This window comes from Cygnus olor, chromosome 2, assembly GCF_009769625.2.
Source record: "Cygnus olor isolate bCygOlo1 chromosome 2, bCygOlo1.pri.v2, whole genome shotgun sequence".
In the NCBI taxonomy this organism is placed as follows: Eukaryota; Metazoa; Chordata; class Aves; order Anseriformes; family Anatidae; genus Cygnus; species Cygnus olor.
Window position 1 is genome coordinate 55449824 of NC_049170.1, and position 15932 is coordinate 55465755.

Consider the following 15932-nt stretch of genomic DNA (forward strand, 5'->3'; position numbering starts at 1 on the left):
GATTTTTATATGTAGTGATGATGATTAACATAATGTAAGATTTAATCACTGGAAAAAAATGTGTTTTTAATGAATAAATTCAATAATGCTTAGTTTACAGTTTACAAATCTGACCTGATTTGTGAGTCTTCTAAATAATCCCTTTACAGTAATCTGTGATTCCCTGGCATAGATAATTTTAGTTGCAGCAGCTTAGTCACTAGGAAGTGGTCTTTGCAAATATTACAGCCAGCTCAATGGGAGACAGGCTGAACCCCAAGAGGAGGATACTACTTCTGGTTAGGTAAGAGGAGAGTTTATGGAGTTTACTCCTTTGCCACATGAGCAGACAGTGAAAATCTTATGAGAAGACAGTTCTATGACATCTGCTATTGGAGTTGCACCTTGCTTAGTGCAAGGATGGTACCTCTTTGAAACTGTTTTCAGTGTGGAAGCACTTGGAGAAAATGTAACTAGAGGTATTATCATAAAACAACACCATTCAGACAAATCCTTAAGGGAATTTATTTGGAGTGGCAAAGAGAATAGAAAATGAGAATGCACTTCAACAACAACCAGCATGAATGAGGCCACTTGCACAGTAGTCTGTTGCTGAACAAGAACAAGAAGTCAAATTGGGCCTCAGTCAATAACATCTTCTGAAGAGGAATGCTTGTGTGATGGGGACAAACATATATTTCTTAAGTTTACCTCACACTTTCCATGGTGTTACTCAGAAAAACTATAGTACTAAAAGTAGTCCAGCTTACTATCAGGAAAATAAATACAAATAAGTTATTGTTACCATGCAAAATAATTCTATTCACTCAAAATGAAAGATGGCACAAAAAGAATGACTACTCGTTTGAAAAGTTTCCTGCCTCCCAGCATTACTATTGAAAGCCATTTATTAAGTCATCATTTTCTCCTGAGACTATTAAGTCTTCCTAGCAGCCCCATTCTCCCCCTTCCCATAAATGACAAATCTTTACTATACTGATTGTTTATTATGTTCCAAGACCTGATCACAACTGCATGTCGCTGTATATTTACTAAACTTTCTCTGCTTTAAATTATTTCATGGACTATATCAATCCTACCTAACATTGTCATGTCTTTGAATGTAAATCTTGTGGAAAATCCTTTCAGGAGGCTTCAGGAAATCTTCCTTCATTTCCATTGCAACATTCCTGGGCAAAAGACTCATCAAGAGACGTTCCTGAAAAAAATGTAAACAACATCAGTTTTGTGCTATAGTATGTTGTCTATTATTCAACTGTTTTAAACTAGGAAACTAGACAACCTTTTCCTACTCTAGTCTGCTTCCTGAGAACATTCTCTGCATAAATAGTATAAACCATTTTTTTCAGACTTCTGCAGCCTGCGCATTCTTTTTAAATATTCTGCACAAAATAAATAAATAAATAAATAAACAAGCTACACAGAAATGGAAGAGGCAGCTTCAAAACCAGATAATTTTCCAAAATTTTCATTATCACAATGTTAATAGTAGCAACTTTCTTTATCTCTAGTAGCTTTTATCTATCCGAGAAAGAATTTCCAGGATCATTTGCTTATCCTTTTGTGTATCCTACTTCTGAATCTAATGAAAATGTTACATGACAAGGACTATGACAGGTGGTTATTAAGCAGAGAGAATGGATGACAAAACTATCCACACAGTACGAATCAGCATAACCATAATAAAGGCACAGTTTTAATGGCAATGTCTGTTCCAGCCATCTTGTTAACAGAACACATTGGTACAAACCCCTGTTAAAACACATCTCTGCTTGCTATATCTGCATAGATATTTTAGCATGTGTCACTGACCTGCACAGAAAGGACCTCTAATATTTTGGATCTCATCAGTATTGAATATAAAGGCCTATGTAGTTATTCCAAATATTCTGGCCCTGTCACAGGGACCTGTAGAACTTGCAGCAGGTGTTCTTAGGTGTCGTAAGGTGTACTTAGATACCTGTTGAATTTTTCTTTTCACACAGAAAACACAATTCAAAATGCAATAGACCTGTTTTTTGTTTGTTTGTTTGTTTGTTTTTGTTTTGCAGTGAGTAGTTACAAGTCTATGCATCAGACCTGCTAGCTTCAGTTCTGGAAACATACTGAAGGAATTCATATAACTGTATCTTATCTGATGATCAGGAGCCACAGGAATGGCAACTGTGAGATATCACATCACATAAGTGTAGAACTTGTTTGAACTACATCATCCTGTTATTTGAATCACATTAAGTAAGGAGCAATAATTAACACTCAGAAGAGGGTATCTGCACAGGCAAATATGCTGTATTGCTCACATGCACACATTTACCAGATAGAAACTCCAAATAATACACAAAGGGTTTTTAATTTTACAGTTTCATTTGAAAGATGACAAATCGATTATTTATGTCACTAAGGGATAAGATAAACTTTGCAGAACTGCCACAGTTCTTATTTTAGACTAATGACCCTTCCTGTATTTGTGGCAGTGCATATAGACTTGAGGTTAGAGATCACTAATTAAGCCTATTTTCTATTGTTTTCACTCATATACTATGAATATTGCAGAATATGGTGAAATTAAATATTTGTGAATTTTAAGTTAACCAAATAGGCTTACAAATAGATCTTGGTAAGAAATGATAAATTACTACAATTTTTATGTTAATTTAATTAAATATTCTTACACCTCTGCAGAAGAATTATATAATGCAGGTTAAAATCCAAAACAACAACAGCAAATAGTCAGGAGTAGATCTTACCAGGTTCTGTTGCTCACATATTTACTGTTTTAACTGAATTATACTGTCGCTGTAAAATAAGCTGATGGCTTATTAGAAAATAGAGAATCCACAAAAGAAAGACATTGGGACTGACAAATTCTGTGGTGCTTGATATAGTAGAAACTCCAAAGGATACTGGAATCTCAGAAATATTATCCTGGGTGCCAATTTTCTGATGTCTGAAAAGGACAATTTATTCGCTGCAGCTTCTTTTTAAGTGAGGGTCTTAAATAAGATCTTGAAATGGCTAAGTAAATTCCTGAACTGTTATAGAGAACGTGGGGTTTTAGTTTCTGTTTCCTAAGTCACACTAAAACAAAGCAACAAACAAAAATTATATTGACAGATCCTTAGCGACTAATGCTCACTGAATAGCACTTCTACGGCCTGTAAACACAATTACAGTACATGAGATGAATAAACAATCACAGATAACTTCTGCAGTACATGGCGAACAACACAAGACAAGGAAGTAATAATCATTGCTGTTAAGGTAGCACTGCAGAGCTGCAGGATGAAGCACTTCACACCTTTGAAACCTGTTGCTGCCAGACCTGCTAAGGAAGGCTACAAAAATGGTGGTTCCTATACATTTTGGTTTGAATATTACAATACCTGAAGGGAGCCTTACAAAAATCCTAAACATGAAATTGTGATGATTTGCTTTTTTTTTTCATTATAGAAGGAAAAAAAAAAAAAAAAAGTAATGAATTACTGAGGAAGACTTGTGGAATCTTTACTGTGGAATAATTGTAGAGTCTTTACAAAGAGGGTTAACAGCCTCAAACTCAACAAGCAAGGAAAGACTCAGCCATGGCATTTTGAAAGGACAGCTACTGCTGTCCTTTCAGGCCAAGAAAGGAATCAGCAGTGTGGCTCTAAAGAATAGTCACTACAGAACAGACTGGAAAAGATAAGAAAGAAACCCACACTGGAAAGTATCAAAGCACTGAATATAAATGAAAGACAGCATCTAACTTTATTTAAAAAAAAAAAAAAAAAAGCAAAAAAAAAGCCTCTTTTATTTTGGGCAATATCTCATCTGTCAGGCAAAGTGGCATTGTCTTCCAGGTCACCATAAGGGATGATTAGATCTCAGAGGTTTGGAAATGTAAAACTGACTTTGTGAATACCAAATACTGCTGTTGGAAGGCTTGGGAAATGGCTCTTGTCTGGATCTCTATTCTCTACCATCATTGACTGATTTTTTCATTTGCTCCCATATGGCTGATCTGATTGAAAAAATAATCTGAACACCAGACCAAAAGGAAAACTAGATGTGCATGGCTGCATAGTGAATTGAATGGAACAAGTGACAGTACTGAAGCAAGGCCAGTTACACTTGTAGTGACATTCATGCCTGGGTGGCTGTCACCTCTGATGGAGATGGGTGGTGACAGAAAAAAAATGCAAGAGTCAGACAGGGATCACTAATCAATTAGCAACAGCTTTGACTAGAATAAACCAACACTCATGTGGCAGAACTTCTTTTTAGCGACAACTGAAGTTGTATTGGGGAAGCCTCAACATGTGGCATATTCCAAAACACAAGGGCTAGTAGAGAGAAAAATGTTTCCACATTTTCATCTTTCTCATTGATCTACAATACAGCTTAAGCTTTTAACAGCTAGTTTCTAATCAGAAAATTAAATCTTGACACTGCGAACAACATCTGCTATCTTAGGAATTTGTACTCTCTCTTCCTGATATAAATCTTCACTCAGCATTAATATGATCAAAGGTGAAATCACCAAAAAAAAAAAAATCTTTTATGAGATTGTAATTGTCTGAAAATGATTTTGCGTTCCCTGCAGAAATCCCACTAAGAAAAGAAACTAACAGATTAGGACCTACATCCCCTTCATTCACTGTGTTTTTCATTAAATTTTTATTTTAAACTGTCAGATGTAGCCTGGGATTTGTAATGTCAAACTGGTCTGCCTCTGCCAATTGTCCTATTCCTATTAATGCGGATTTATGTAACACTAATGAAGACTTAGTTAAATTTGAATAGAACACAACTTAAAAAAATTCATTCTTCCACAGCTATAAAGCATTGTTGAAAATAAGAAGGAATAAATCCATTCCTTTGACTTCAAGTCAAGTCAAAATGTGCATACTAAGCCAATCAGGAATTGCTCAGTGATACCTTGGCACAATTCAACAAGTAAAGAATATCCTGAGTTAGAAGACACCCACAAGGATCATTGAGTCCCATTCATGGCTACACACAGGACCACCCAAAAATCAAACTATACATCTAAGAGCACTGTCAAATGCTTCTTGAACTCTGGTTGGTGCTGTGACCACTTCCCTGGGGAGCCTCTTCCAGTGCCCAATGAGCATCTCGGTGAAGAACGTTTCTCTAATATCCAAACTGAACCTCTCCTGATTCAGTTTAACACTGTTCCGCTGTTGCTGGTCGTGACAGAGATCAGCACCTTTAGCCTCTTTTCTAATCAGAACAAATCAAGTGACCTCAGCCACTCCTCAAATGTCTTCCCCTCTAGACCCTTCACCATCTTTGCAGCCCTCCTTTGGACACTCTGTAATGGTTTTATATCCTTCTTATATGGTGGCACACAAAACTGCACTTGAGGTGAAGCTGCACCAGTGCAGAGCAGAGTGGGGCAATCACTCCCCTCAATCAGCTAGCAATGGTGTGCTTGATGCAACCCAGGATACAGTTGGCCTTTTTGACTGCCAGGGAACATTGTTGAGTCATATACAACTTTCCATCAGCCAGAACCCCAGATCCCTTTCCATGGGGCTGCTCTCTAGCCTCTTCTCCTTGAGTTGGTACATAAATCCAGGATTGCCCCATCCCAGGTACAGAATCCAACACTTGCTCTTGTTGAACTTCATATGATAGGTGAGCACCCAGCCCTCTAATTTGCTAGGCCTCTCTACCATCAGGGCATTCAACAGCTCCTCCTAATTTAATGTCATCTGCAAACTTACATTTAAGTCCTGCATCCAAACCATTATTAAAACACTAAAGAGAAATGGCCCTAAAATGGGGACTTGCAAAACGCCACTAGTGATGGGCTGCCAACCTGATGCAACCCCATTTACTACAACTGTTTGTGTCCAACTCATCAGCCAATTGTTCACCCCTCATATTATGTTTTTAACTAGTAGTATGCTGGACATCTTGTCCAAACAGATACTGTAAGAAACTGTGAGAAACAATATCAAGAGCCTTGCTGAAATCCCCCCCAAAAATCATATCAACTGGCTTCCCTTGGTCAAGTAGGTAAGTAACCTTATCATAAAAGGATATTAAGTTTGTTAAACAAGACCCATGAACCCATGTTGGCGGTGACCAATGACTGTGTTGTCCTCCAGGTGTTTTTGAGTAACTCCCCAGAATAATCTCCATAATTTACCAGGCTCTGAAGTGAGACTGAAAGGCCTATAATTATTAGGGTCTTCTTTCTTGCCCTTCTTGGAAATTGGAACAATGTTTGCCAGTTTCCAGTCAACTGGGACCTCTCCAGGTTCCCAAGCCTGTTGAAAATTAATTGAGAGAGGTCTTGCATCAGCCAGCTTTTTGAGCACCCTGGGATGAATCCTATCAGGCCCCACAGACATATATGCATCCTTCTGGAGCAGCAAATCCCCACAAGTTTAGAGTTGTTTAAAAGCCCTTTATAAAGGAGGGAGGGAGAGAAGAAGGGAGGGAGGGAGGGAGGGAGGGAGGGAGGAGGGCTGTGTACTGCAGCACTGCCTTCCTGTGATTTCTCTTCCCTGAGAGGGCAAGTGGAAAGAAGCAAGCAGACAGCAGGGAGAATGCTGAAGGAACAGTTTCCATCATCTGCAGGCTCTATTCTGTCCAAACACTTTCTTCAACTTTCTCCGATACAGAGAAGCCAAGACATGCCTCTCAGCACAGTTCCCTCTCCCATCTCTGTCACTGTCCTGGATGGTTTCTCCCACCCACACTCTGGCTCTACTTTTACTGGATCCCCCAGCATGTATTCTTTATACATTTTTTTCCCCTTTCTCCAAATGAAGAACATCCCGCCTATTTTGAAAACCATCACCATTCTTATTTTACTGTTTCTTCCAAACACTTGTGACTTTCTTAATGTCCTTTTGAAAATTTCATCTGGATTTATAATCATTTTATTCAGCTTCCCAAACAATACTATCCAGCCTAATACCACATTCCATTCCTATTGCACAAAATGATTTATTTTGACATCTGTATGGGAAATGACTGATAGATTTTTCAAAACCCTTTAGAAAGCTGTAAATCATTTACAAACCCATTCTCCCTTCATCAGAAAAACAGGCTTCCGTACAGTAAAATGTCTTAATGTTCACAGCCAGCATCTTCTCTTCTCTTCCTCATTTCCTGCTGTGTAGTTGGGTGGCCCATGAACTAGATGTACTTGCTGGGCTTTTCCACGCTGAATTATTTTTCTTGTAGATTATCACATGAGATAAATAGAAAACAAAATGGAAATCTTCCTTACAGTCAGTGTAAATCATTTCATCAAAGGAAACAGTAGTCTCCATTGTTTCTGAGATACAGGAGAAAAGCAACTAGAGGAAGTGGAGCTGTGGCTTCTTGTGTTTCCTTGGTTTGTTGAACCTCATTGCTTGCAAGAGCCCTGTTCACTCATGTCACTGTATATGCATGTCTAGTAGAATTCATTCTGAGAACTAAGTTACAGTCTGGACCTGCTGAGGGGCCATGCAGAAAGTTTTGCTCATTATGTCTTGCAACCCCATGAGAATGGGCCTGTAATGGATGCAAGTCAGGTCCATCTTAGCCATCTTTGTCATGTTTCTTCTGAACTTCTGCTTACAGCCAAATTACTGATCCTGCTGCCTTCACCCACCAGGGGATTCAGGCCCAATGTCTGGCTTGGAAGAGAGATTACTCAAACTAGGACTCAGTGGTTTCCAAGCTTGTGCTGGGAAAGCAGTAGCTCTGGATGGTCCACCCTCACACTCCCTGGCCCTGATACTAACGCATATTACTTAGGAAAGATTGCATATCCATGGTCTGTTGCTTTCTACATTTTCATAAGGACTTTAAAAATAAGCAAAAACAAAATAAAAAAGAAGCATGTAACATGTTTAGCACCTTGCTTTCTGACTGACATGATTTTTTATTTTATTTTATTTTATTTTTATATAGTGACTGTCCCGTTACAATGGCAAACAGGAAAAGGAGTTCACTTAAAAAAGAACCATTTTGATCATCTACACTTAAAAGGATTTTTATAATACAAAAATGAAATCTAATCTACTAGATTATGCAGTCAACAAAAGATCTTCTAGTATTACAATTCTTAAATGGGAAGTGCCACCATATTATTTATTTATTTATTTTCTGGAGAAGACAAGCTTCAGGCACTCATAAAAATGTTCTAGAGACTGTTTCAAAGTCAGCTCATGTATGTAATTTTGAGATTTGGCTTCTACTTTGTCATCAGGGACTACAAAGTACATTCTAAATATTACCACCTGCTACCTAATTATACATTGATAGATTACTCTTGCATAATTTTAAAAGATACTGCTTAGTGTGTTTATGGTCTCTGTCATACCTATATTAAACTGTACATTCATTTTACAGTTTCCTTACAAAACTGTAAGGAAAAACAAAAAGAGAGAGAGAGGGAAAAGAAGCCTAGTGCACTGAAGAACGACTTTGTGTAAAACTACTGGGATTCATTCATACTACCTGTAAGCTGGAAAATGAAGGCAGTATATTTCCTTCATACATTATTTTAAATTAAACTATGCTTTGAAAATGGACTGCTTTGTCTTCCAACTAAGTAAGAAAAAAAAGCACTGTTAAAGATGGTGATTTTTTGGAAGCCACAAGGTGGCAATGTTTCAGAACATTCATGAGATTACTTGAAAATTTCTATCAGTAAATCCTTGTTACAATCATAAGCAAAACAGACCTTCCATAAAATTGCAGTCTAGTGCACTAATTTTGAAATGGTAAGAGGATGGCTAACAGCATACTATTATGGTACATGATCATACAATGCAAGATGGCTATGGTTAACCTATTTATTTTTGTTTAAACAAATGGAAGGCTGGATATGTCATCAGCATAGTGTTTAATAAGGTGCTGATAGACTCCACACGGAAGATGATTATTTACAATAATAAAATGAAGAAGGTAAGGCTTACTGAAGGAAATAAGGGAGAGTGAAATCTTGGCTAACATAAACAGCAATGCACAGCATTGGCTGTAGAAGTACTGGGCTTGAGAGTATCACATAATCATAGAATCGTCTAGGTTGGAAGAGACCTCCAAGATCATCTAGTCCAACCTCTGACCTAACACTAACAAGTCCTTCACTAAACCATATCACTAAGCTCTACATCTAAATGTCTTTTAAAGACCTCCAGGGATGGCGACTCAACCACTTCCCTGGGCAGCCCATTCCAATGCCTAACAACCCTTTCAGTAAAGAAGTTCTTCCTAATATCCAACCTAAACCTCCCCAGGCGCAACTTTAGCCCATTCCCCCTCGTCCTGCCACCAGGCACGTGGGAGAATAGACCAACCCCCACCTCTCTACAGCCTCCTTTAAGGTACCTACAGAGAGCAATAAGGTTGCCTCTGAGCCTCCTCTTCTCCAAGCGGAACAACCCGAGCTCCCTCAGCCGCTCCTCGTAAGACTTGTTCTCCAGACCCCTCAACGGCTTCGTTGCCCTTCTCTGGACTCTCTCGAGCACCTCCACGTCCTTCTTGTAGCGAGGGGCCCAAAACTGAACACAGTACTCGAGGTGCGGCCTCACCAGAGCCGAGTAAAGAGGGACAATCACTTCCCTAGACCTGCTGGCCACACTGTTTCTTATGCAAGCCAAGATGCTGTTGGCCTTCTTGGCCACCTGAGCACACTGCTGGCTCATATTCAGCCGACTATCAACCAATACTCCCAGGTCCTTCTCTGCCAAGCAGCTTTCCAACCACTCATCTCCCAGCCTGTAGCTCTGCTTGGGGTTGTTGTGCCCCAGATGCAGGACCCGGCACTTGGCCTTGTTGAACTTCATACAGTTGACCTCAGCCCATTGGTCCAGCCTATCCAGATCCTCCTGCAGAGCCTTCCTACCCTCGAGCAGATCGACACACGCACCTAACTTGGTGTCATCTGCAAACTTACTGAGGGTGCACTCGATCCCCTCATCCAGGTCATCAATAAAGATATTAAAGAGGACCGGCCCCAGCACTGAGCCCTGGGGGACGCCACTAGTGACCGGCCTCCAACTGGAACTGACTCCATTCACCACAACTCTTTGGGCCCGGCTATCCAGCCAGTTTTTAACCCAACGAAGCGTACGCCAGTCCAAGTCATGAGCAGCCAGTTTCTTGAGGAGAATGTTGTGGGAAATGGTGTCAAAAGCCTTACTGAAGTCAAGGCAGAACACATCCACAGCCTTTCCCTCATCCACTAAGTGTGTCACTTTGTCATAGAAGGAGATCAGGTTCGTCAAGCAGGACCTGCCTTTCATAAACCCATGCTGACTGGGCCTGATCGCCTGGTTGCCCTGTAAGTGCCGCGTGATGACATTCAAGATAATCTGCTCCATGAGCTTCCCTGGCACTGATGTCAAACTAACAGGCCTGTAGTTCCCCGAGCCTACCCTCCAGCCCTTCTTGTAGATGGGTGTCATGTTTGCTAGCCGCCAGTCGACTGGGACCTCCCCTGATAGCCAGGACTGCTGATAAATGATGGAAAGCGGCTTGGCCAGCTCCTCTGCCAGTTCTCTCAGTACCCTCGGGTGGATCCCATCCAGCCCCATCGACTTGCGTACATCCAAGTGCTGTAGCAGGTCGTCAACCATTTCCTCATGGATTATGAGGGCCACATTCTGCTCCCCATCCCCTTCCACCAGCTCAGGGTACTGGGTATCCAGGGAACAACTGGTTTTGCTGCTAAAGACTGAGGCAAAGAAGGCATTAAGCACCTCAGCCTTTTCCTCATCTTTTGTAACTAAGTTTCCCCCAGCATCCAGTAAAGGATGGAGATTCTCCTTAGTCCTCCTTTTTGTGTTGATGTATTTATAAAAACATTTTTTGTTATCTTTAATGGCAGTAGCCAGATTGAGCTCCAGATGAGCTTTGGCCTGTCTGATTTTGTCCCTGCACAGCCTTGCAACATCCTTATAGTCCGTCCTCTTTTCCAAAGATTATAAACCCTCTTTTTTTCCCCTAAGCTCAAGCCACAACTCTCTGTTCAGCCAGGCTGGTCTTCTTCTGTGCCAGCTTGTCTTTGGGCACGTGGGGACACACCATTCCTGAGCCATTAAGATTTCCTTCTTGAAGAGTGCCCAGCCTTCCTGGACTCCTTTGCCCTTCAGAACCACCTCCCAAGGGACTCTGCCAACCAGTATCCTGAACAGCTCAAAGTCAGCCCTCCGGAAGTCCAAGACAGCGGTTTTACTGATCCCCTTCCTGACTTCGCCAAGAATAGAGAACTCTACCATTACGTGGTCACTCTGCCCAAGACAGCTCCCGACCACCACATCTCCCACCAGTCCGTCACTGTTTGTGAACAGAAGGTCTAGCGGGGCACCTCCCCTGGTAGGCTCACTAACCAGCTGAGTCAGGAAGCTATCTTCCACACTCTCCAGAAACCTCCTAGACTGCTTTCTCTGGGCTGTGTTGTGCTTCCAGGATATGTCTGGGAAGTTGAAGTCCCCCATGAGAACAAGCGCAGACGATTTCACAACTTCTGCCAGCTGCCTGTAGAACTCCTCATCTGTCTCCTCATCCTGGTTTGGCTGTCTATAACAGACCCCCACTAGGATGCTTGCCTTGTTGGCCTTCCCTCTGATCCTAACCCAAAGAGACTCAACCTTATCATTCCCAGCCTCAAGTTCCTCAACATCTAAACACACTCTAATATAGAGAGCCACACCACCACCCCTTCTGTGCTGCCTGTCCCTTCTGAAGAGCCTATAGCCAGACATTGCAGCACTCCAGCCATGAGAGTGGTCCCACCATGTTTCCATGATGGCAGTATATAAAGTATATAGCGTTGTATATAGATACAGAGAGATAGATGTATATAGATAGGTATATAAAGATACCATACACCTGTTTGAAGGTACAGGACAGCATATGAGAAGTAGAATGAGAAGAATGAGTAAACTTCAACAGCACAATCCACAAAAACACATGAGATAGGATGATTTGGAAACCTCTGCAAATGAAAAAGCCCCAGATACCACTGACCATTGAATGACTATGAAGTCTTGATGAGATGATACCCTATAAAGGCAAGTGTGATCCTAGGATGGACTGAAAGACTGCTAGTAGGGTAACATTTAGATCAGCTCCATGAATCATTTTTAAACAGGAATGAAAGCAGAGAAGGGCTATGAGGACAAGCAATGAAACAAGAAGACTAGAAAGCATAGTCTGTTTTCCTGGTTGCCTTCATATCTATTAAATCAGAGTTGTCTAGAAACATAACGGTAAGGATTAATACACAGTGTAAACTGGCAATGAATATGTGACCAGCTTCGGCATATCAATAATCTTTATACTTTCACCCCATATCCTTAATATTCACTTTCTCTGAAACCTAATGCAAAATTCAATGTCTACATATAAGCATTGTCTCCATATAAGCATTACAGTGAACATTACAGGAAAAAAGATGATACTCATTTCAGCACTGATTTTCTTTTCTGCAGAAAGCAGAAGCAGATGGAGGAAAACAAAATAAGGCGGGGGGTGAGGGTGGAGGGAGAAAAAAAAAACAAACAGCAAAACTCTTTGCCTTTCTGCAGTGAACACTGAAAGGAAAGGAGAGAAAAAGTAGGAAGATTAGATAGCATTTTGGTAAACTAAGCAAGAGGTTCTTTCCTGGCTAGCTGCTAGTGCCAGTTTTTCATTTCACAGCAAGAAAGGCTCACTGTGAGCAAAGGCTGCTTCCCCTCTCCTTCAGGAGCTAACCCTGCCTAAACAGACAAAGTTTACAGAGAACAGGAAAATCAAAACACACCACTGCAAGAAGTTCCCACAAGATCCAGTTCTTGTCATCTTGTTGTTTCACCAAGATCCTTTTTTTTGAAGATGTTAGGAAGGTGGCATCACAAACAGGATCATCTTCATTGACACTACTCCCTTCTAGGTTAAATTGAAGAGCAGAGAGCACTTCACTGGCTAACCACTGGTGTGCCATTTCCTCTGCAATTACAGGTTTTCCTTCTTACCAGTCCACAGCCATGTCTGGATTGTTCCACCACATAATAATGAATTTTTGGGATAGACATGCATGTATTCCTCATAAAACGAAAGTCATGGAGCTAAATTGTACTCAGGTTTAACCCACAATTACCTTGTCAAACTGGGAAATTCCTAGCCAGATGTACTTGAAAAGAAGTAAAATCCTACATCAGCTTGTATCAACGAGGTAATATGGACCAGAAACCTTGGAAAGAGATTAAATTATGTGACAAACAGAAGCTCTTCACTCTACAAAAAGAAGTTTGGAAGACAAAAACAAACGAACAAAAAGCAAAACAAGCCAGAACAACAACAAACAAACCAAACCAAAACCACAACAATAGCAACAACCAAACACACACACACACAAACACACACAAAAAAAACAACCCTGTTCAGTATCCTTTTCATGGAGATAATCTGTGATTAAGCAGTAACACAGTAACTTGTGGAGTATTTTAAAACTGCACGTGCCACTAGGTGTAATGTGCAACACATCTGTGGCAGACCTACTAGTCTATGATGGAACCACCTTCAATCTGAAAAGTAGCATAGGAAAATTATGCTAAGCTTCTGTTAAAGTGTTAGCTAGCTTTCAAAACAGTTGATACAGTTTTAGAAGTGAAAACAATTCTGTGGGAAACAATAAAAAGACATGTAACAACTTTTCTAATGACATTTTAAAGCTCCTTATGAATTCCTATTACTGAGGGAAGAAAAACAAAAGTTATTCATGAGTTTGCATTACTTTATACTGTGCCATCCTACTAGAAGACACAAAACATTTAGTTGATTTGAAACTGTCTTCCTGTATTTCCATTCTGCAATGCACTTGTAGTATATACTGTACATAAGGCTAGCTGTAGGTACAAGTAGGCTGTACCCAAGGAGGAGCAGTCTCCAGAGGCCAGAAAAGCAGCGATGGCTCTTGTTGTCATCCTTTCCCATATCAGAGGCTGCTGATAAAGAAAAGACTGAATGACAACTACTGAAGGTGGGGCAAGGCACCTTCCATCTTTCCCAGAGAAAATGCTGCCACCTGTCTCTATCACTCTCCCTCTTACTCTAGCAGGACAGTAAAGCTGAGCTCTGCTGCACTCTTCATTTTAGCTTGGTGTCTTTCACCTGGTCCTCCCCTTCCCAGGATAGAAACGGCAGCAGGAGAAACATTACATCTTGCACACATGTTGAGAAGATTCTGTGTGCATCTTTGAATGAGTGTCCACACAGCACTGCTGTTATGAATACTGACATTTAGAAATCAATCATAAGAAAGTACTTTTGAAGTACTTGTTTTAGTATTTAACTAAAGATCTGATGTACTATATCTAGTGTTATTACCTATAATTGTTTTCAATCATATTCATGATGTTATCTATTGAAAATTGTATGGTACTGTAATTTTAATAATTCAATTACAGTTTTGTGTGTTCTTATTTGTCTCTCATCCTCTGTTCTCTCTAATGGAAAACACAAGGAGCAACTGGAAAAATAAATTGAAAACAATTCACGAAGAGCCAAACTCCCCCAACATATTTAATTGACTATTGTTTGAAGCAGAACATATTCAAAATTTCCCAGTATTTCTTTCAAAACTCCTAACAACCAAAGTATCAATAGGTTTTAGAATGATACAACTAGTATTTTTTAATTTCTCTATTTACATTTGTCTATTGTACTCATTGTAAGCCAGCATTCATTACAACATGTAAAAGCTTAATGTAGTTGCATGACTATATGTCTATATATCTATGAGGAAAAACAAGCTTCCACAAACAGCAATCTGACTCATTCCCCTGTTAGACTGAGTAACAGTGAGTATATAGACTTATAGCAAAAAGCTAAGTCCATATGCCAAATTTTCAGGCTTTAGAAATCTGTTTAGTTGGTACCCAGTATCAAAAATTAAATGGCTGATAACTGATTTAATTTACATACTTGCTAACATCAGGAAGCTTTCAGGAGATGAATTAAAGCTGCGCCCAGTTACAGTACTGGTGTGACCTGCTGCTATAGGTGTGGCTTTTTAAAGGCTTTCATAGTTTTTCATATGATACCATATGTTACATTTTGCAAATTAAAGACACGTGGATGGAGTAATATAATTACAATGTAATTAAAATATATGTACTCTGTATGATTTACAGCTGTATGTTCTTTCTTGTGTGTTACTGATTTTCTAGTTGCAAGGAATGTCTGTCTCTTACTATACAGCCATATAGCCCTAAGCTTAGGTGTCCTCCTATAACCACTCCCTGGGAAAACCTCAGCAGCAAGGTGTTCAGAATAGAAGGGATGAAGTGCCCTCACATGTGTCTATTACTACCAATGATTACTGTTTATAGATTAGAAGGTTAGATTACAAACCTCACTTTTACTTGGCCAAAGTTAGGTAAGAATTCTAACGGTATGCCAAACAATGCAGCTTCTCGCACTATGTGCATTCCAATGAGAGGTTTAATCTGCATAAACACAGGTGCAATAGAGCTGAAAAATTGGTACACATTTATTTGGTTGTTATATTCTGCCTTGCAAGGGGTACCAAGCAGTTCATAATAGCTTCAGGTTGAAGTTGAAGCCTTCCACCTGAATGCTTGTAGCCCAAGTAGCCCTCAGTTTTATTATTTGCTGTATTAAGGATAGGTATGTATATGACTACTACAGGACTAGAGACTAACGGATGCTAGTCAGTGGAAAGCTTCTGAGCAAATTTTTCTTTTTACTGTTGTGTGGGAGAGAGTGACGTGCCTCTTTGCAACTCCATCTGAGAAAGGTGGGAGATGGGCCAGGATTACCACCCAACAAAGTAAAGGTAGACAACAGTCTGACTCAGTTCCGCATAAGCATCTAAGTAGCCAAAGGCAATGAACAAAGCAGAGGCTGGGAGTCTGCATCTCTGCTGCTACTGCTATTTGGCTAAGAGGCATTGCTGACCAGCCTGTACAAGT

At 40.1% G+C, this 15932-nt stretch overlaps 1 protein-coding gene across 2 annotated transcripts in view; it reads right to left on the reverse strand.

Moving 5' to 3' along the window:
• Positions 1 to 15932, reverse strand: part of ADCY1 (adenylate cyclase 1) — a 168664-nt gene that overhangs the window by 106851 nt on the left and 45881 nt on the right. For both annotated transcript variants that reach the window (XR_005817336.1, XM_040548907.1), the window contains exon 3: positions 1080 to 1198. Coding sequence is in view for 1 of the 2 variants with exons in the window: in XM_040548907.1 (XP_040404841.1) it covers positions 1080 to 1198 (119 nt within the window). In the remaining variant the exon portion in view is untranslated. The remainder of the gene's footprint in view (positions 1 to 1079; positions 1199 to 15932) is intronic.